Consider the following 23646-nt stretch of genomic DNA (forward strand, 5'->3'; position numbering starts at 1 on the left):
AAAGGAAAAAGATTTTTTTCCAGTTAGAATAAGAGAAAATAATTTTTTAGATTTCTAAAGCATTAGAGGAAGAGATCATCTTGTAATTCCAAGATGCAAGAATCATTTAATTGTGTTATTTTGCATGTTATTTTGGCTAGTATTCCAATTCCACAATGTGCAACCAAATGGAGGAAATCTATATTTTCGCAATGAATGCTTGGTCAACCAATAGTCCCAAATTGAATTCCCTAATCATAATCTGGATTCCAAATTCCAAAATCCCAAAGCCAACATTTCGAATGCCAATGCTTAATTTATATTCTAGCAACCAAACAGGCCCTAAGCGAAATGAAAGGGGGTGTTGGGGTATATAGTCTAATGGCACTAGTACATTTGATCCCATTTTTAGACCAAAATTTTTGACCATCTAATAGAATGGGGTCAAATTGGTTGTTTTATGCAAGGAAACATATATAATTTTTTAAACTAGAAGCCCATGTTGGTCGAAATTTCGACCAACATGAACTTATACACTATGTCAAAATCCAAAAAAAGCTCTTTGCCGCGCCCTAATTTCAATCTTGCCGCACGACTGGAAGAAAGGCTATGGATGTGCGGTTAATATTTATCGTTTACTGCATTTTGTGGTGCTAGTAGAGGAAGGGTTTGAAGATTACGTGCCAACAATGTTTTACTGCCAGTGCCAACAGCATTTGACAACTTCAGTGCAACCTCCGCCGGAACAGTAAGGAAGCTTTCAGTAATCAAAACTATATTTGCATTGCTTAATGTGTATGTTTCATATTGCTTCTGCATTGTGTACCATAGCGTTGTATAAACTTTTAAGGAAAAAAATAGTTATAACTTAATAGATTAATTTCTGTCGGCTACCTGAGAGAGGTGTCACAATAGCTAGATCATAGTGTTGCTTAGTTTCAATACATTATGTGCAAATATGAACAATGACATGCTTATCATATTTGTGAAATGGAAAAACAGTTTACCTTCATTTATTATTCAATAATTGAGTGGTATAAAAGTCAAGACATTACATGCTCCTTATCAATTTACAATAGGCCATTCATTTCTTATCAATTTAGACAAAGGCCATCCATTTGAATAGATCGTTCATCTGAAAGGTCACTTTATGTTCCATCGTCCAATTATTCCTTTCACTATATCACTAATTGTCACTAATTGTCAAGATTATGACTAATGATGTAACATTATAAAGTTTACCCTCCCATGAAAATTTCTGTAAGCATCTCCATTATTTTTCCTTGAGATTTCTCTACATCAATGTTCCCCTTACTACACTGTGGTATTATATTGCTGACTTCATGCATCTAGATGGGGCTAATTTCAATTCGGATATCCATATCGAGGTTGAAAATTTTATGTTTTATTAGATATTTGGTTCCCAATCTCTTAGATAAATTCCAGTGCCATCCATCATCCATGGCAACCCTCAATAATTTCTACTAGTTGTATCCTTCTTAAAACAGTCAAGAATACCATAAACTTGACGATGTTACCCAAATTGTTTTGGATCTAACAAAGAAAAATCTCTATAGAAGGCCATGACTTATCACTTGAACTAGGAATTCCCAAGAAAAAATGATCAATTCCACACAATTGGGTTTGGTTCTGACAAATTCTTTGGAGATGGGAATTTGTATTGTAGGATTTTAAATTTGATTCCACTATCACACCTATGGGATCTTCCATTCTTTTATTATTTCATCTTCCAAAATAAATTTTTTAGAGGAAATTAAGATTAATCGAATATATATCAACAATCAGTTTACACTATTCCACATATAATGATAAGGAACATTTGCAATAGACAATCACAATGAATGTGATAATGTTGGAATGAGCTACAATCAATATTAATGTTATTACAGAAGTTGTGTGATACATAAAATGGAATAAATAAGATGCTTATACAATAATTCTCTTTACACAATGTTTCTGACCTTTAATTCCCCAATTCATGGCAACCTTAAATAGAAGAGTTTCCTAACACTTGTGTAATAGAACTTGATGCTATTATACTCTGCAATAGAACACATCAAAGTCAATAATCATTGAAAGCTACCAATTTTAACAACTTGAGAGAATTCTAGGTCAGAGATTAGTGTTTTCTTTTATTGTTTTATAGGTTTGAAATGTCTATAACCCAACCCCCAACTCTAATTTGGGTGAATTGGGAGGAGACTAGTCAATAATAAATAGGCCCACATCTTATTTTAAAGAAGAATGACCAAATTAAAAGTTAAATATAAACTTACTGATCATATTCAATATTGATTGTCCCTGTTGTGGAAGTAGCAATATCTCTGAAGGCATCAATAGAGAGTTGGAGTGTTCCATTGCAGTTAGAAGAGCAGTAATGGAGTATCTTGACAACAGTGGAATTGGTGTTGTCTGAGCATGGATTTTGTGAGATTTGATTTGTACCACTGAGACATACGACACTGTACTGTCTCCCACAAGCTGCTCCATTGTCCCAAATTGCATCACTCACTGCTGCAAACAGATTTCCAGCTGGAAACTGCTTTTCATCATTCCCATAGCATTCTGAGGCTGCCAATAATTTTTGTTTCACAAAACATTCCAATATGAATCTAGTGATTAAATTACTTACCAAATCTTTACAATATCTAAGTCTATCATTCTCATTTCAAGATCCCATGACATTTCAAATCCCACACTATGGATTTATTATCATAATGTAAGCTCTCAATTTTTGATATCATCATTTCAAAATCACACTCTATGATCTAAGATCTCTAATTTTTAGAACCTCGCTTCAAATGAAATAACGAATTTCAAATCATGTTCTATGATTCATTATAGTAAAGTTTGACGCTTCGACATTTCAAAATCACACTCTATGATCCAAGATCTCTAATTTTCATAACCTGGTTTCAAACAACGTTCTATGATTCATTATCAAAAAAGTTAGATGCTTGATTTTGAGTATCTATATTTGAAATCACATTGTACAATCAACATCCAAAATAGTAGATCCAAAGTTTTTAATATCAGTATTCAAATCATACTCGATGATTCATCATCCAAATAGATCTATAGATCTCTAATTTGAAAAACTCAAAGTTTCAAAGACAGCAATAAATGAATTGAATCAAAAGCCAAGAGAGAAGTAGAGAGTAGTAGAACTTACGAACATAAGGAGGAGAATAAAAAGTAGCTGTGCCCACATCTCCCAAGCACCTGTAAATTGCAATTACAAAGAAACTCCATAGAATTGTGATGGTTCTCATTTCTATCACCATGACCATTCAAAGCTTAGCTGCACAAAGCGTCCATTACAAAGTTGTTGAATAGAGTGAATGAATGGTCAATTTCATTAAGATTCCATTCAACTGTTGTAGCTTCGTGGAGAATACATGATGATCTAGGATGCCGTGATGGAAGTGGATAAACAAATGAATTGAGCAACGTGGAACCTTCGAGTCATTAAAAGCCATTGACTTGACTTGTGAATATATCATTCAATTCCACGCTTGTGGCCACCATATAAATGTGTCTAACATGTCCTCTAGGCTAGTTTTACTGTTTGAGTTCCAGCAGCGTTTGGCAGCTTCAATGTAACCTCTGCCGGAATAGTAAGGTTCTATCTCTGTTATATCTCCTTCTTTTTGTTGTTCAGCACATCATCTTCAATGTATTCAGCCTCATGCGTCGCCTTTGTCATAATCTCTTAAATTTCTAAATTACTAACCTCATTGGCCATGAAGTTGTTTTGATTGTGCTCTTTATCCTCAGGAGTAGTGTCAAGTGTGATTGGAATTCTTAACATATAATTTTCCTCAGGGGTGTGTAACAGATCACCGAGTTGGGATAACTCATCATCCTATTGAAGATATAATGCAGGGTGAAGGCTTGGATAGTTTTGTTGATGCTCTTGTTTTAAAACGGGAAATGGATGCAATTGCATCTTTTACTGATACCTCTTGATACTCATGGTAAATTCTTCTCATAAATTTCATCACCAGGCTACAATTTTCAATAGTTCCAGCAATGTCTTGAGGATCAAATCAATTGCTTGGCACTAACTCGTACAATTCCACATTTTAAAGTTTTTGTAGCATTTATTGCATCACTAAATATTTACACTTTAATCAGTAACCTCCATGGATGCCAAATTAGTTTCAACCATAAAGCAATTTATATCTGTATACCTCTCCACAACTAACCTAGGTATTGTATGCATATATTTCATCTCTATTTGAAATCCCTTGAAAAAACCAAGCAGATCACAAATAATGTCACCTTTGTATTACATGTGGTAGTGCTTAGTTGCCAAAGCATTTGTTGGTACATAATTAGTCGAAGCATGTGGGTGCATGTTTCTTTTCTTCATTACAAACACAAACAATTTAGTTTAATCCAATGACTTTGCTCAATCGTTTATTGCTTAATCGTTTAATGTTTAATGTTGATCATATGAGCCCTGTAATATCTAACGCCATAGAATTTTAGGGCCGCCAACCGGCATCCCCACATTCCATATGAAATCATTTGAACATAGGGAGATCTGCAGAAAATAAATGATTTTAGAGATAACTAAAATAAATGTGAGTACTTCAAACTTATCATAAGAAGGAAATCACTTATTATTTTCTTTTTTACGTTATGGATGATTTCAAATTTCAACTTCACCAAAAGACCAAGGATGCGTTGAAATATTTCACTATTTTGAATGCAATTGTAGTCAGTATATTCTAGGTTTAAATGTGTCAGATTATAGCAATTCTAATTTTTGTAGATACACTGCTGGATATTTTTTGTGTAGATATTTTGTATTCAACATTTTGATTTTGTTGATAAGTTATCCTTCTCTAATTAACATACTCTTTCAGATGGAAATAATTAACATACATTGTCTATAGGTCCACATTTTGCAAACATCTATGCCTTCTAGAAATTATAGGATCATTTTAGTTACATTTGAAAACAATAATCAAGAAAAACCATATGAGCAGATATAAACATTAATCACAAAATTTCCAATTTATTTGCAGATATATTTTCGTGTGAGGAAAGACCACGCTTGACAATATGAACGCTGAACAAAATGAGACAATGGCTGCATTGTGGGCTTAGTTCCGAAGAAAACCTAATAAATGTTATTGTCCTTGCAAAAAGTGTAAAGGGTTAAAGACTCAAAGAATTCTAATCACAACAGCCCAGAGTCATTGTAGGCAACATGGTCATGTTGAAGGGGGCCATGATTTTTGTCCATTGCTGAATGTTGATTTCGTATTGGAGGAACATGGAGGTGTGAATATCCAAGCTAAGGATAACACTGCCATGGAAGAAGATGATAATGTGCCAGAGGACATGATTGAAGAAGATGGTATTGGGGCAGGTGATGAAGAGGCTCACAATGATGGTACTAGCGAATCTGATAATGATGATGAAGATGGTCTTGATATACCTTTACTTGAGAAGGTACACGAGCCCTTATACGAAGGCTCCCAAACAACTTTGCTCTCGGCTATAGTGTTGTTGGTGAATTTAAAGGTTATGAATGGTATATCCAATGTAGCAATGTCATGTATGCTGAGGTATGTCATTTTTGTCATCTTCAATGTTAGCATACAATTACTATTCATTATATTAACAATGCATATTTGTTGTTGTAGGTTGACTAGTGAGTTTTTGTTACCACCATCAAACATTTTGCCTCGTTCGTATTGAGAATTATCTAACATTATGGATCAGATTGGAATGAAGTATCAAACAATACATGCATGTCCCAATGATCACATTCTATATCATAAACAACATGAATTTGCAACAAAATGCCCTAATTGTCATAGTAGTAGATATCGGTCATATCAAATAACAAAAAAAGTGCCTCACAAGGTTCTTCAGTACATTCCCATTATTCCACGTCTTCAACAGTTATTCAGGTGCGCTAGCTTGGCACAATTTATGGATTACCATGCATGCAATAGAAGTCAGGATGACATTATGTGAATGCCTGCCGATGGTTCTGCATTTAAAGAGATAGAAAAAACATGGTCACATTTTAAAGAAGAACCTCATAATCTGAAGCTTTCATTGGCAGCAGACGGTGTCAATCCATATGGAGATATGAGATCTGTTTACTCAGTGTGGCCTTTTTTTGTTATTAACAATAATATTCCTCCTTGGATGTCCATAAAGAGGGAGCACATAATGTTGTCAATGGTTGTGCCAGGTATTTTTTTCATTTTATAGTTATCTAAATTAATTTATAAATAGTGCATGAAAATGGTCATAATAATAATGTAATGTTTATGTTCATTCAATTGCTAGGTAAATACCAAGTTAAAGATATGAACGTGTATATTGAACCCCTAATTGACGAGTTGTTGAAGTTATGGAATGGCATCACTATGTATGACATCTCTAGACCGATAGGACATCAACAATTTCAATTCCATGCAATGCTTGTATGGACAATACATGATGCCCCTGGGCTAACTCATTTTTGTGGTATGTTATATTGTTAATATCACATATTTTTGGTCTGTTATATTTCTTACACATTACTATCAAATGTTTAAGTTGCGCACGATAATTGTACATGATCCGCTTCTACATGATCTTTTAGGTCTTCAGACAAAGGGAAAATTTGCATGTCTAGTTTGTGGTCTGAAGATGAAATCTCGTCATTCAAAAACTTTAAGAAAGCAAGTGTTTGATGAGTTTAGACACTTTCTCCACAATAATCATAGGTATCGAATTGCTGAAAAACATCTTTTCAATGGAAAAGAAGAGACATCATCAAGGCCACGAAGAATGACACCTCATTTATGGAAGTTGGAATATGATCGACTAAATTGTCGAGCTAATATCCAATTTGTCGTCCGAAGTTTAAAATTTGTATTTTGATATTGTCTTATATTTACTAATGTTGTAATTGATGCTTGTGAAGGTCGTCAAGGCATCAATGACCAACTTCCTAGAGGAATGAAAAGTTATCCTACTCAATTTAGTAGGTTACCATACTACAAGGATGTCCCAATTGCACATTTTTTTGATGCTATGCATATTGGAAAGAATGTAACAGAGACACTATGGAAAATGTTGGATGGAAGGTGTGATAGAGAACAAATTGCCAAAATTTGTACCGACATTTATGAATCCAATCATGCACTAAAAGCTTCCATTGAATCAAATAGCAATGGAGACTGCATAAATACAAGTGCCCTTCCTTGGTTATTAATGGAGCAACAAAGTGATGCATTAAAATGAGTCATAAAAAAAACAAAATTTCCAACAGGATTTGCTGCAAATATAAGAACTCTTCTATCAAAGAAAGGTGATTTTGGGCTAGGGTTGAAAACGCATGATTGGCATACCTTCGTCAAGGTAAGTCATGTTCTCTATTTATAGTATATTTGTAAGATTGAATGTACTACCTATTGCATTATTTAATAATATATTGAAATGATCATTTTTAATGATTGTAGTTCGTCCTACCTCTATCCCTTCCACAATAGTTTCACAATAGTATTAAACAAGTTATATATGATCTTGGAAAATACATGAGGTTAGAAGTGTTTTTTCTTAGATTTGTAGCTTTTTCTCTTAAATCTATTGTAAAATTTTATTTGAAATCTCGTTTATCTTATTTTACATGTTGAATCTCTTTTAGGTGGTTATCATCTAAAGAAATTGACAAAAAAGATATAAAATATTGGAAGAGAAAAATTCCACTGCTTATGTGTGAAATGCAAAAGTGTTTACCTCCAACCTTTTTCAATGCTCAAGAACACTACCTCATACATCAAGTTGAGGAGATTGAATTGTGTGGACCTATACAAGCTAGATCAATGTGGATGGTTGAGAGGCACTTGAAATTTATGAAGGGCTTGGTTCGACAAAGAGCACGTCCTAAGGGTTCTATGATAGAGGGATATATGATATACCAGACCATGGTGTACATTACTGAATATCTTCCAAAGTTTGCAGCAGATATCTATGTAGATCGCATTTGGGATCCCAACTCTAATGACAAATTCGAAGGGGAGTACCTGACGGGGAAAGGTAGAATGAGGAGGTTGAGAGGTAATTATAATTTTTTTAAAAAGTTTAATAATTATTATTCATCATCAATATATATAAGTTGTTTGTAACTAGTGTAATTTTTTTCTTTATAGTTGGTCGTGAGTGGGATGCACTACACTTGTATATTGCAAACAATCTTGATTGGATGACAGTATGGATTGAACAATCTCAAGAAAATGGCCACTCATTAACATGGGATGGTGTTGTATCATTGGTTAAAGAAGCTCATCGTAATGGAGATCCCAATGTTACACAAATGGTACTTGATCTAATATATGGCTTAAGAGATACAAAGGTACGCATAAGATTACTAATCATCACACATAAGTTTAATATCAACTCATAGATCGATGCAAATAATCTTGACATGTTTGAATAATTGTAGGTCAAACACCACAAAGCTATGTACTACCATGGCTATAAATTTTGCACAAAAAAGTTAGATGAAACGAAGAAAATGTGTGATTTCGGGATAAGTGTTGTCTTTGCGGTCACCAATATTTCATCTAGAACTGACATACATCCTCAACAATCTGAAAATTGATACTATGGCATTTTGGATGATATACTTGAGTGTGACTTTAATTCATTCAAAATAGTTCTATTTTTCGTCAAATGGTTCAGGTTATGACTGAATCGAAATGATCCTGATAGGACTGTTATTGAACATGATAGTGGATTTACTATGATTAATACAAGGTCATTTGAGCCAGTCAGAGATGAGCCCTATGTTCTTCCAAGCCAATGCGAGCAAGTGTTTTATTTTGGTGTTCCACACAAACCAGGTTGGTCATTTGTTGTTAGACATGACCCAAGAGGAAGGCCGGTAAAGTATAATGTGATCGAAGAAGAAGAAATTGAAGAAGTAGAAGAGGAAGTAAATGATTATCAGGAACAACAATTACCCAGTGATGAAGATAAAGAAGATGGTGATGATTTTGGTCATGCTGATGATAATGGTGATAATGATGATGATGATGTTGATGAAGATCATGATCATGGTGATGATCATGGCGATGATGGTCATGATGAGGATGGTGATAAAGATGATGATGATGGCGATGAAGATGGTGGTGGTGATGACGATGATCAAAGTGATAAGTATGATGATGGTGATGGTGATGATGATGATGACATGGATGAAGATCGTGATGATCAATGAAATGTCCAGCTAGGATCAATGTCAACTATGATGGGGTCTTGTACGACCAAACTTTTTTTTCTAAGCCATATGTGCACATATAAACATTAAGTAGAACATGTCAAATATTTTTTTAAATATACACATTAGTTACACTAAATTTTTAACTTAAGACAAATGATTTACATATACAATCTACTTTATTATTAATTTTTTTTTGGTAAGTCTATTACTTTAATTTCGCTACTGATTTCTAAGGCTTACTAATTTTTTTCACAGGGCGATATGGATGCACCATCTCAGAGACCTTCAATATAGGTAAACATTAAATATTGTAAATTATAATGTAAATATGGAAAAAAATTTCGTATTATTATGTTCTTTTCTTTATGGCTTTGGAGTTTTTTTGATGAAATTTTACTGATATTTGATGTCACAAATGATAGGAAAAAGCTAGAATGACCGCTGATCAAATGCGATCTGAAATATGGGCTTCATATCTACATAACATCGCCCTTAGTACTGACCTTGTGTTCATCACCCAAAAAATCAAGCAAAGATACACTGATGAACTTGTTAACATTATCATCGAGGCTATTAAAAGTGAGAAGAAAGAGGCACTGAGAACAGAATTGGGTCGTAGAATCCAATCTTTGCAGGTAAGCAATAATTCAACTAAAGCAATAATAGAAGTTCAAGAGGTATGAATATTTTATACTATCTTATGGATCATGATCTCTAATTTTATGTGTACTTGTATAGACATTTGTGCCATTTGTGACATCACATGGTGAACATGGTGATGGTCGTTGCGCACAACCTTCATGTAAGTAGCACTTTGTTTGTTTTCATCAACATTATAACACTTACTTTTTTTTTTGTGGACATTTGTAGCTAGTATTCCATTTGATCTTTATCCATTGCAAATGTCTTTGCTAACAATATTGTATTCTTCAACTCATGATGAAGTGTAGACTCCTCCTTTAGTTGCCGGTCCACTATTGCCTAGTGCATCGTCAGGAACAAGGGGCATGTAGACATCCTCATCTATGCCCACTAGAATTGGTAAAACCTTGTTTTGCTATATTTTGTAATGTATTTGTACAAGTTGATGAACAATGAAGTAGCATATCAATGCTTAAATGATGTCTATAGAAGCTTGCATACACACAAACACATGCATACACACACCATGCATACATACATACATACATATTTTGCATTCGTGTGAAGACCCTGCTTAGATGCAATGATTGCTATATGTTCCATTCATGAGAGATGAATTTTTTTTTGAACTAACTACTCATAAAATACTTATAATTGTTAAAAATAGGACATGCAGTCTAGGACATGCAATCCTTAATGGAATGTGAGGAAAAAACATTTTTGCTAGTCAATTTCTTCAATTTGATTATATCCATAAGTGTGCTTTAATTCATTTGGTGTCTGCTTTAATTGTCACGATGTTTTAGTTGATAGACCAGTAGAGAGCAGTACTGCTGAAGCTGATCCATTTCCTAGAGCAATTCATGTGATTAATACTGGTTCATATGAAGGGACATTATTGTTGAATAAGAAAAACTATGTTTTCGTTAAAAGAACGAAAGTTTCTAGGTGCTTTAAAATTGTTTTTATTTAAAGTGTAAATTTAATTTATTTTTATACTACTCGTTTTGGACTGATAAATCCTTTATGTTTTTGTAGGTAATAATGTTTTCTTTGACCATCTTTTTCATATGACATTGAGACTATTCAGACCCACCATACGTAAAAGGTACGTAGTTTCATATCATTGCTACATAATTTTTCTTTCCTTCCATTTATTGTAATATATTAAAGTTATTGATCTAACAATCTATTTGTTTTTAAATAGGTGGAATTTACAAACCGTGGAATTAAAAAATCAGCTCATTGCATCTTTTGACGAGAAATTTGGAAAAAAACATTTTTGACAATGGCCTACTTCTGAAAAGAGCAGCAAAGCATATAAAGACTGTGAGGGATCAATATAGAAGGGCTCTTAAGGATAACCCAAAATACGACCGTCCTACTATGATTCCACCAATGGAGTGGAATGAAATAGTAGAAGATGCAAAGGAGAAAAGTCCATGTGAAGATAGAGATAATGAAGCAACACAGGGCAAAAAGAGGTATGTCATGATAGTATTAAGTACATTGTAATCATGCACTAATAATTCATATTTGTAAATATATAATCTAAGATGTTTGAAATTGTTCATAGATTGCAGGACACATCCGTGGCTACAAAAGCGAGACTAGAAAATTTTGGCCAACAAAAACTTGGCTCTAGTGGCTATATGAATCTCCAGTCTCGAGTTGTAAGTAGGAGCAATGATATGAAATATTTTTTTAAAATATAATGTTGCAAACAATTTTGTCTAGTGAAACCATACATACAAAATTGATGATATTAAGCAAAAAATATAGGGCACATAATTCAATGTGGAGGTCACAGATGAAGATAGAAAACTTGCCTTGAAGGAAGGCTATAAAGTCATGGCTGCACGCCTACGTGAAGAATCTGTAAGCCTTGCCCAAGAATCCAGTTCACCAAATGATATCTCATAGGTAAATTGGTTAGATGAAAAGTAAATGAAATTGAATAGTTGATCCTTTTCCTTTTTGGTATTAGTTTTGAACGTAAATTGACTACATAACAATGTGCATAACATTTTATTGCAGCCTTCATATCCTATCATAGAACCTACTCGTGATGAAGGCCATAATGTGCATTATAGTGGTGGAGGTATTAATTTGCTATTGGAAATTAACTATGCAATTATGAATACAATTTAACATCTTCAATTGCAATTTGACGTGTATCCTTTTTTTGAATATTTCAGAGCATGTTGAACATCATGCCGAAGGAGTGGAACATGTTCCAAGTGTTCAACATGTTGACGTGGCAGCGGATGAAAATGTTAATGCACATGATGTAGCATTGTCAAGTAAGAAAAATGCATGTTATGTTGTACTAGCACTTAATTATAGACTAGTAATAGTTAAAAAAAGAAAAAGAGTATGCCAATTTATCCCATTCACTTGTTCTTGCAACAGAGCCCCCTTTAGTGCAACAACCTCCTGCTCCTCCAAAGTCAAGGAGCCATTGTAATTTGAGATTACACGTGCCAGAAGAGGAGGAGAATGATGCAGATATGGATGCTCCTATGAGCGCTTTGCTTAAGAGAGCTCAGAAAAACAAAAAGAAGAAATGATGTTTTAAAAATCTTCTTTGATAAACCTTGTTGGATAATGAAAGAACTTTGTTTTAAGTAATTACGTATGAATGATGCATATTAATACTGATTTTTATTTTATGTTAATGAATATTGTTATGTCTTAATGAAGTCTTGATTAGTATTGTGTATTAATGAATTTTATATCATATTAATGAATGTTATGTGATTGTATTGATTGAATGTTATAGTTCATAAATGGATGAATGAATAAATGAAGTATGTAATTAGATGATAATGGGTACTTTAGATTGATGTTAGGGGGAGGGGGGTGAGGCCAGATGAGCTTCCACCTTCACATGGTTGGCCTTGTTAAGTAGAGAATATTATAGTATTCTTGAAACCAAGTGAAGCTCAAACTAACATAAAATGGACACTTCGCATGTGGTAGGTCTAAAATGATCCACGACTACTGCTACCCAACTTGGTGAGACGAGATGGTGAGTCGACTTGGTGAGATGACCTGGAGAGCTAACTTGGTGAGATCATTAAAGACATGCCGTAAACAGCGGCATAGTTCCTCTGTTATCTGCGATTTATACCAGGTTCTCTTTATCATTTATTTTTGTTGGTAACTTGTGTTAGTAATGTAAACATAGATTAGTTTCTTGGGATATAGTCAGTGATTGCTCCTTCATGGTTTCAGATAGATTAAATGCTATACGAGCTCTGCTGTAGTGGAGAATAATAAAAACTCAGAACTGTTATCTCTTGAGTTTTCATATTGTTTGCACATTCCTTTGGTCTTGTTACTATGTTCCCATGAGTGATTTCTTACAGTAGTATCCAAGCTTAAGACCTGGGTTACATGCTAACTATTTGACAAAATACTTCTAGCCCAAACTTGATCTCCTTGATCAGAGCAAGTAGGGATTATTACAATGTTCCTGATATCAGTTATTCGCATTTCAATTTTATGAGTTTCATTGGTACATTCAGCATTACAAATTTGATTCTCATATTTAGAATTGGCTTAGTTTGATGAAGTTTTAGTATTGTCATTTCTTTCCAACACATTATCTAAAATTCAGACTAGAAGAATCACTTAAAAATCCCATAAGAAACTGCATAATAGTGAGGGTTAGTCATTGTCAAAGTGTTTTATGAAATGTCAAACAACTGAATTGGAAAGGAAATTGGTGCTTATTGAAGCCATACCCAGTTGGGGTTATTACATACCATTGATCTTTATGCAGTTTTGACAGTTTGCTTGACCACTTAGAACATTTTCATTGATTGTTCTATATGGCTCATTTGATATTCAATGTTTCAAATAATAGAGTAAGGTAGTTCATTTTCTTGTTTGAATACTTAGAAATTATTTGATATTACCTCGTTGAAAAGGCTTATTTGCCTTCCATTCTAAATGGATAGATCTGATATGTATCGGTCATTGCAAAGAAGTAAAAGTCATGCTTTCATTTTCATAATCTAAATTGAGATAAGATTGATTTGTTCAGAAGGCTTTTGAATTTCTTGTTTAAATGTAGACCTAAGTCTTTGAGTGTATATACAAAGTTCAACTAGTCATTGAACTAAGAAATATCTTCCTCATGTATGTTGGTATTAAGGATAAAGGGACCTGCATGGCACATAGTCATTTAAAGACTTTTTGACATTTTGTTAGTAGGGGATTAGTGAATGGTATAATCATCCCATGTTGAGATTTTCACTGTCTAGCCACTTGTCCTATTGACAAAGCATTTTGGGACATGTGATGCTCTATATGTTATCCTTGTTATTTAATTTTGACCAATGTAGGATTTAATTCAACGACAATCCAATTATATATTTGTGTTAAGTAATTGAAGGCTTCTACGAGTATTTATGGTTACATTTCATTTAGAAATTTGATTGTATTACTGTGAGTTTTCATTTCAGAAATTTCATTTTTCCACATATATTTTGCAAATAACTACAAGAAAAGGGGTTACAATTAGCACACAAGCACCTTTAGTCATCTGGTAGTAGGAGGAAAGGATGTATAATCCATTACATTTACAATTTCACCCTCTTTCTTGGGTCATATATTATATTCATGGGTCAATGGGTTTGACTCAAAAAATGTATAGTTGAATCGTGATAGCAATATCACAATTTGACTTGCTGTGGAAAATATCTTAGGCTTATCTATTGATGAGCTCAAGGGGCTTTCTAATGAATGGTTCATAAGGCACAACACTTGTTGTAGGTTTTGCAAATGGGATTCCAAGTAGAGTGGTTTAAACCATGGAGGAAACTCCATAGTTAAGCCTTCTTGAGCTGGAGTAGTACTGGAATGGTTTAGCCTTTGAGCAAGTCGTGGTGCTTCATCTTTGTGAGCACTCCCTTGATGCAATGAGTGCAAAGTGTTCATTCATTCTCATGAGAAATGAGTCTGTGTGAACTACTATGCATGAATCATGGTTCAATGAGTTTGACTCAAAAACTACACTGTTGAATCTTGATAGCAATATCATAATTTGACTTGATGTGGAAAATATCTCCTACTTATCAATGATTTATGTGTCTTAAGTTTTAACATATTACTTCAATAATAAATACACCTTCAAAGTTCAGAGTTCAGACAATTCTGCTTTTCATCTTCCTACAACTTTTTTAAAACTTTTTCTATCTCTAGTCCCTTGTGGACATTAATATAATATTCTTTTCTTTCTATACACAAGGTCTGGTTTGACTGTTTTCTTTTGAGATTTTATCCTGAAGTTCATTTGGTAATGCTAAACTGTATTGATCTTTAAGCTTCCTTTGGAACTCAATGATTTCTTTTTTGAGGGTGATTTCTATTTACTTGTTTTTCCTGCAGTTTCCATCATCTTCTTTCTCATGGGACATGACAATATCGTAGGCATAATCTTCTTGGTTAATTGGAATGTGCCTTTTGATCCATGCCATGTAGGATCCAATTTAAGTCCTTTGTATGATGATAACTTATAAAGTGGCTATAAACCCCAGATGTAGTTCCTTCAAACAAAGAGTAGCACAAGAAATTTATTAAGTTTTGCCATAATCTATACAATATTTATTAATTATTGTGCATTATAGTCTTTATTAATTATTGTGCATTATGGAATATGTGTAAATGGTATTGCATCTGGTCCAATTAAAGGTATTACTAGAATGGGCATACTTTCACCCAAGGAATTCTTAGGTGATCTTTAGAAAAACCAACCTCTTTATAAAGAAGGAGAAAAATGGGATGTTGCTATGGCGATCATCTATTTGGCATCTGACACTGGTTAGTATCTCTTGAACCTATCTAATAATCAATATTCAAATCTACAACTCTGGCCTCATGTTGATATTTGCCTACAAGTCTAAGAAATAATGTTTGAATAATATAAGAGGGCATTTGTTGGTTTCAAAGTACATCATTTCAAAGTACATCTCTTAAAACCAGCTGACAATGGTCAAAGCTCTTGGTGCATAGCAACAAGAGTATAGCCACAAATTGTTCTTTTTCCTTAGGGGTACCTGTATCAAGCAGCTCTGCTATAGTCATGATGCAACCATTAGTATTGGAAATCGCTATTCTTCCATCTTCAATGGTAGCTAGATTATATAAGATGCTAATGCAAATTTTTGTAAAATCAACTTCACAAATAGTGAGGAGATGAACAATCTTGGAAACGACATCTGCTGACACCATTGTAGACTAATTTTCAGCATTTGTGGATAAATGATATAATGAGTTTAGAGAATCTTGTCTACATTGGTAGGAGTTTAGGAGTTTTAGCTTAGTAGTTTAATTAAGCAGTGGCTACTATATATTACATTAAGATTTCTTCTGGGAAGACAAGACTCTTTATTGTTATATATTGAACATTGGGATTGGAGTTGCCTTGAGTAAGAGAGGTCTTAGGAGGACAACTATTGACTGTAGGATCATGAGGGTTTGCATTGGTGATTTTCTTGGTTGATTGAGCTGACTCACTCTGCCTATTTTTATTTTTTCCCCCTTAGTATGACAGAATAGGAATTTATAGGAAGTTACACTTGATTTTCTCTAAGAAAACAAGCTAATTGGGTCTCATTTTTTCAAAGCTGTATGCATTTTGTATTAGAAGTGGGAAATAAGTCATCATTAATTTGTGTACGAATAGATAATCTCAAAGCCCTTAAAATAAATTGAAGCAACATGCTTCTTGTGCAACATAGAACTGACATTATGAAATGAAGATGTTGGATTTGATTGGAAACAAGTTAGGAAGCAGTGCATGAAATGAAAAAAATCAATAAAAGGAATAAGAAAAATTGCATTTAAGTGAAGATATATCAAGAATATGAATTAGTCGTCGCTTATTTTGTACAAAATGATACTCTAGGAATCAATTATTTCTCTGATGTATGGATCATACCCACATCAAGAGAGTTCTATAAGTGTCATGCCAATTGAATGAGAGGAGACGTGAAGCTCATCTAGACTCTAGTAACATCCTGGATAATAGAATAGTGGATGGAACTGGAATTAACTCATTTGATTTTCCAGGTCATGAGGCATACCTTCTCTAACAAAATTTTAACCCACTTAGTACACCAGTACAGAAATTGATGTGAGCTTTGTGGCAAGGTAAGCATATTTTATGATGATATTGTTGTAACTGCCACACAAGACAAGGGAGAAAAATGTGAATACAACAAGGGGGACAAGAAAAAAAAAAATTTATATCAACTTGTGGAATCAATAACTAAAGTTTTTTTCTAGGATTTACTTGGAACAAACACGAAAGTATTCGCTGCAGGTGTTGATCCATATGGAAATTTAGAGTTCTGAAAAAAAACTAGAACAAGCCTATTAGCTCAACTTTGTGTTCATAATTTTGCAATTACAACTCAAAATGACACCATTCAAAAAGTGCATCGAAAAGTTTCAACAATTATAACATAAAAAAGAGGTGCAAAACTTTGATTGCCACACATCTCACACTATGTAACAACACGAGATGCATGGTTGTATGATTGATTGTGCAATTATACATGTAGATCAAAATATAGACAAGGTGATTTGAGATAAATCAATCTCACACAATGAAGTTGATTTGTCATCAAGTTCTAGCACCTCACCTCGCCCCTAAGACATTAGTCATTGATTTGAGATTAATCAATGATGGATCACAGAGATGCGCATTAACAGTAGTTGTGATGTTCTTTCTACTATCATCCACTCCCCAGTAGCTCCATGATCCATCTTCCTTATTGATGAAAGCTAACCTTCCATTACCTTCTATAAGGATGTAGATATAATTCCTCATTGTCAGGAATCCGTGCTTGGATAGACCATCAAATAATAGCTGCTTACCTGAATTCAAAATCCCATACTCTAGGACATGCTCCTCTTACCATAAGATGTGCTTCATCAGATATTTAGAAATATGCATATGCTAGTTGTGCCAAGGATTAAATGATGTCATGTTTTCACTACCCTCTCAACTCTCAAGTTTGCATTCAATGTAATAAATTTAAAGTATCTAAAGGCTAAATAATAGTGTTCTCTTTAAGGGGAGCAAACAGTGTGAGGTGGAAAGGTCTTTAGTGTAAGTGTTTGTTAAAATTGCTCTTGGTGTTTCCTGTTGTATTGCATTGCTTACCCTTGCTATCAGAAGTGGTTTTATAAGTTTTACAGAAGATTTTTTTCAGTTATGTTTTCTCCATCTGGATTAGTTGAGTTTTCCTTTGCTGTTGAAGCCTTGAAGGTTCTTTTTAGCTACATTTTCTCCATGTGGAGAGAAGTGGACAAGTATTTGTAAACATGACCAACCCTTTTCTCCTTTGGTTTTGAGGAGTCTATCCATTCAGAGGCAATTTTAAACCATTAAATTTATTTGTTAATAACAAGGGTGGAGATTACAGAGAGGTTTGCTCATGCCGGCATATCTTCAAATTTGATGATTATCTTACAAGTGTTTTGAATGAAAGCACTGCAACTGCTGCATGCAATGTGAACATATGGTCAAGGGTACAATACATTTTGCCTGTTTTGGGTGCTTTTGTTGCTGATTCATATTTGGGTCGGTACTGGACAATCCTTTTTTCTTCTCTTATTTACCTACTTGTTAGTATTCTTTTCCTTCACAAAATCTTTTTCCTTAATGGTACAATTAATGGGTAGAGTAATTTGGAATAAAATTCCTTAACCAGTATTATCTACAGATTTAAGATTTTTTGTGAATAAAGAAATTGAATATGCACTTGTTGGAAACTGAATTAGATGTCCATTTGCTTTCAAAGTAGCTGAATAAGTTTTCATTTTCCAGTGTTTTAACATGCCCAAAGTAACACTTTATGCAATGCAACATGGTAGGGGCTAATCTTGGTGACTCTATCAGCCTCCCTCAGGAGTCTCAAACCCTCACTATGCAAGTATATGTCAGAGTCTTGCTCCAGACTCAAAACATCACATTTTAAGATTGGGTTTTTTTTCTTCTCACTCTACTTGGTTTCTTCTCAGTCTACTTGGTTGATGCTAAAAACTGTCCCGCGATCCCAGAAAAGAAAAAAAACATTTAATATGGATTGTGAAAATCTGATAGACTTAGATGATAAGTTTTGTGTTTTTAAACTGGGAATGGACCAAATTGGTCATGGTTTAATATGAGGCTAAGGGGAATTTTGAAATTTCTGCCAAGTTTCCATTATAGGCATGCCAAACAAAAGGGATGTTGGATGCAATTTCAAATTCTAGTTCAGTAACAGCATTTGGGAATAATGCTAGTTCAAATGCTTGGAGTTCTCAATTGTGTTTGTTTTGGGCCTATATGCTTGGGAGATTCCTTTTTGATGAAACTCATAGTCTTGTTTTTTTAGGTTTCTTGACAAAGAAACAATTGAAGATGAACTAGACTTTGAGTGCAAAACAACACGCAATTGGAGACTTTGAATAGTACAATAGGTCGAAGAGGTAAAACTCCTCCTGGGCATATTATCCATTTGGATGGCATGTTTAATGTATGGCGTTGTCTTTGCACAATCCTCAACATTCTTCACAAAACAGGGCAACACAATGGATAGAAAAATTGGTCGACATTTTGTGATCCCTTTAGCAAGTATGCAATGTTTCATGAACATATCTATAATCCTATTGCTCCCTGTCTACGACCGTATCTTTGTTCCAATTGCAAGAAGATTATTAGGGAATGAGAGGGGTATAACATTTCTCCAAAGGATAGGAACTAGTATGTTCATTTTTGCCATTTCAATGATTGTTGCTATAGGGGTAGAAATTAAGAGAATCAATGCAACAAGGGATAGTGGACTCATAGACTTTCCCTCGACAATAATCCCAATAAGTGTTTTTTGGCTACTTCCACAATATGTTCTTTTTGGCATGGCTGATGTGTTTACAATGGTAGGAATGCAAGAGTACTTTTATGATCAGATGACAGACACAATGAAAAGCTTGGGTATTGCTATTTATTTGAGTGTTTTAGGAGTTGGTAGTCTCCTTAGCAGTTTCCTCATTTTGATCATTGAGAAGGCTACTTGTGGAAAGCAGGAGCATTGTTGGTTTGCAAACAACTTGAATAGATCTCATTTAGATTACTTTTATTGGCTTCTTGCTTCTTTGAGTTTAGTCAAACTGGGCATCTTCATGACCTTTGCTAGTTGTTACAAGTACAAAGAGACTGCATCTACTGACACAGAGAATGCTTCCTAGAAACTAACTTCATGTTATACCTATGAGGGGTGACACTAGTGCTTAAATTACCAGTTTTACTATTCTAATTTGTTATTTAAATTTTATCATGATAGTGTAAATATTTTGTTTCCATCAACCACATCCATATCATTGTTCAGTCTTTTTAAGCAAGAATGTTTACATTCATTCCTCTACGATTGACAGAGAACATTTTATTAAACAGAATTTTACTATGAATTATTTCCTCTCGATTATTTGTTCTCTACATGAGTGCATTTTTTTCAACATATAATTGACTGAGAATAAATATATTTTCTTACAGTTGTTCAATTGAACCCCTTCTTTAGGTCTAAGTGATAATTGAAAAGCTCATTATTTCTCTTAATTAGACTATTTGAGAGTTATTTTTTTATTCATAATCCTTATTAGGCTTAAAAGTACAAATTGTTGTTCATTTTTAACACCTAATTAAATTAGTTGAGTTGTAACTTATTCAAAATGTCTAATTAATTTAGATGTAGATTGTAGAGTGCATGCACACATTGGTTAGGTTAGACATAAATAAATATGAGAGAAAAAATAATCAATTGCACAATTGCTAGTGAACAACTTTGGGTAGTAAGTGATTCTATAATTGTGCAAAAACTAAATCAAGTGTATTTACCCTTACAAACATAAATAAATCTTACATATTCATTAGATTCTTGGCATTTTTACGTCAAGTTCACCAAAATGGGGACTATGAAAAGGGGTTACATATCACATGATATTAAATGCGGGCCACAAAAAGCTAAATAGCATTGTGATGGCATCAAAAAACCCATAGAGACAAAATGTAGATGAGCACAAAAATTCAAGCAGTTAATTTTATGTTTGTTTTCTGTTGTTGGACTTGAGATTGACAATAGTTGCCTTTTCAGGTAATTTCAAAGCTTCATTTGATTCTTCGACCATTTCTCCTCAGAAGACTAAAGGAAGAGGTGGAACAGAACCTCCCAAAGAAAAAATAAATAATCCTGTATGCAAATATGACGGAACATCAAAAACAGATACAAGAGCATTTAGTCAATAAAACACTTGAGGCCTACCTGCAGAGTAAGGTAGAGAGAGGTAGGGTAATGTGTTCTCTAATTTTAAAGAGTTATTTTGTAGAGCTCCTGCATAAGTTGTGTTCCTTTATTAAATTGTACTATAAGCCATTTAGCTAGTCTTATTTGCTTGAATAGTAAAAGCTTGGTATGACTTCATCTATTTCAAGAATAGGTATTAGAACAAAGTTAAACAATTTGATGATTCAACTAAGAAAGAACTGCAATCATCCTGATCTATTGGAATCATAGTTTGATCAATCAAGTAATGTTTTAATTAGTAATTAAGCTTGGTTGTTTTGAAACTAATTACTAGTGGGACAAATTGATTTAGTGTTATGTCTAACATTGAGCTTTCTCTTCAGTTGATTACCCACCAATGGCTCAGTTGGTTTAGCAGTGTGGAAAATTTGGTTTGTTAGATAGACTTATATTGCATTTGATAGCTTGAAAACATAAGGTACCAATATCAATTTGCATTAGTTAACCTTCATGTTTACTGCGCCCTTAAGTTTCTTGTACTAATTTCAAGTAACACAACAATCAAGAGAAGAGTTTGCTTGCTGTTCTCAAGTCTCTGATTTGGTCCTAGATATTTGTTAGATTTTTATTAGCATTCTAGAAGTAATTTTTAGTTGCAATCTTTGTCCCTTACAACTCTTATTTGGTTTCCTTTGTACTTGATTTTTTTAGATTCCTAAAGGAGGGTTTAGTTTGTGGCATAGTAGGAGATAGTATGCCACAGTGACATTAGGAAGTTTCACTAAATCCATTAAATAATACTATCAGATAGAAACTCAATTATATATATATGTATTTAGAAGTTTACATAGATATTATCTTTATAGTTGAAGAATCAATCATGTGATATGTTCAGTGAGGTTCAGACATTCACATGCTGCCCACTGCACACAACCCAAAAAGCATTGAGTCTTGCATGTGCTCCTTTACAAGATGCCCACCTTCTCTTCATATGTTTAATGTATTGAAAAGTCTTCTAGTACAGGTGGTTCATTCTCTTGCAGTTTATTTTGAATCTTTTCTCTCCAAGAGAATGATGGAATGAGATATTAAAGTTGCAATAAGATCATGCAGTAGTGATTCAAGGTACTGTTCTTCTTGTGTGTGTGTAATGGTTCACAATTTCATGATTCTGTAATCTACCTATTTGGCCTAACTTTTTTGGATTCTACAGTAGTATTTTTGCTCCAATAGTACGGACAAATGAATTGTGTCATCAGTATTCTAAAGCTTGTGTGCAAGTCTACAAAGAGATGGGTGTCAAGGTTATAGATTCATTAGTACACTCAGGAATGGGCTCATCTTCAATCTTCAAAAGATTGAATATGAGCCCATTCTCGATTGTGGTAATGAATCTCAAAGCTCCTTCAGCCTGAGCATATCATGTCGTTTGGATGATCTTTTTGAAGCTGCTTCAACATTGTATCCTTTAGACTTTAGAAAAATTTACGTGATATGATTGTGAATGCTTTTTTGGAGATAATTTTTACTCAATAAATTGTGAAGCGCATGGAATCTTCTATGGTTAATCCAAACAAATACATATGCCCCTTTATAAGTTAATTATTTGTTTGAGTATATATAATATATTTCTTGAAAATGTCTTTGGTTGATGTGCAGCATCAAGATTTGGGTTTTAGTATTTCTTCTGCAGTCGCAATGAAGGATTGTATATTACTTGCAGCTTGTGGAGTAGATGAGATTCTTCCTTAGAGTCCTAAATTTCTAGTTGATATCTTCACTTCATGTCTCACAACACCTATTAAAATTGTATTGCGATGGTATTATCTTATTCTTAAACCTCTAATCATCTCATTCTTTTTACACATGATTGGGAAACTGCAATTTGTGATGCGCTAATAGCTAGCTCCTTTGTTGGGTACAACAAATAGACATATTAGGGAGTGAATTAATAGCATGGTCTCTCGTACAAAATCAATTTAATATAGAGTTTTGGTAATGACTGTTTATCTATCTTGTATCTTAAATTATTCTCATTTCCCTCAAATATGTGTCGCAATGGATATAGTGTTTACATGTATCATAATATTGAAATGATTCTTTGAGGCAGGGAAAAGTTGTTTACTATGCACAAATAGCTCACTTCTAATGGAATGGAACTTAAAAACATTGGGATACTAAAATTAGTGATCCTTTTATTCCCGTCACGTGAAATTTTTGGTTTTTGCAATGTATGTTACTAGTTTTGGATTTTTGTTTGCTAAACATGATTACATCTTTATCTAACAAGACATAAAGAATTACCAACATGCTTGTCACCCATCCTTGTACAATTCTAATGATTCTTAGTTGGAGTAGTTCCAAGATAAGTCACATTGAGGTGACTAGGTGGGAGTGATTTGGCAAGTTGACCTGGAGAGTTGACCTAGGGGATGGGCTTGGTGGGCTGACTTGGAGAGTTGACCT

At 33.8% G+C, this 23646-nt stretch overlaps 1 protein-coding gene and 1 pseudogene across 1 annotated transcript; one reads left to right on the top strand and one right to left on the bottom strand.

Moving 5' to 3' along the window:
- Positions 1-2136: 2136 nt before the first annotated feature.
- LOC149544234 (EG45-like domain containing protein) lies at positions 2137-3290 on the bottom strand. Its single transcript, XM_089796375.1, has 2 exons — positions 3173-3290; positions 2137-2571 (listed from the first exon to the last, which is right to left on the bottom strand). Exons 1-2 carry the CDS (start codon positions 3288-3290, stop codon positions 2273-2275), a joined length of 417 nt encoding a protein of 138 aa, XP_089652501.1. The 3' UTR covers positions 2137-2272.
- A 14823-nt stretch (positions 3291-18113) lies between these two features.
- Positions 18114-20128, top strand: LOC149544235 (protein NRT1/ PTR FAMILY 5.4 pseudogene; annotated as a pseudogene).
- Positions 20129-23646: the final 3518 nt, after the last annotated feature.

This window comes from Cupressus sempervirens, chromosome 8, assembly GCF_028749045.1.
Source record: "Cupressus sempervirens isolate cs-2001-9-10 chromosome 8, ASM2874904v1, whole genome shotgun sequence".
In the NCBI taxonomy this organism is placed as follows: Eukaryota; Viridiplantae; Streptophyta; class Pinopsida; order Cupressales; family Cupressaceae; genus Cupressus; species Cupressus sempervirens.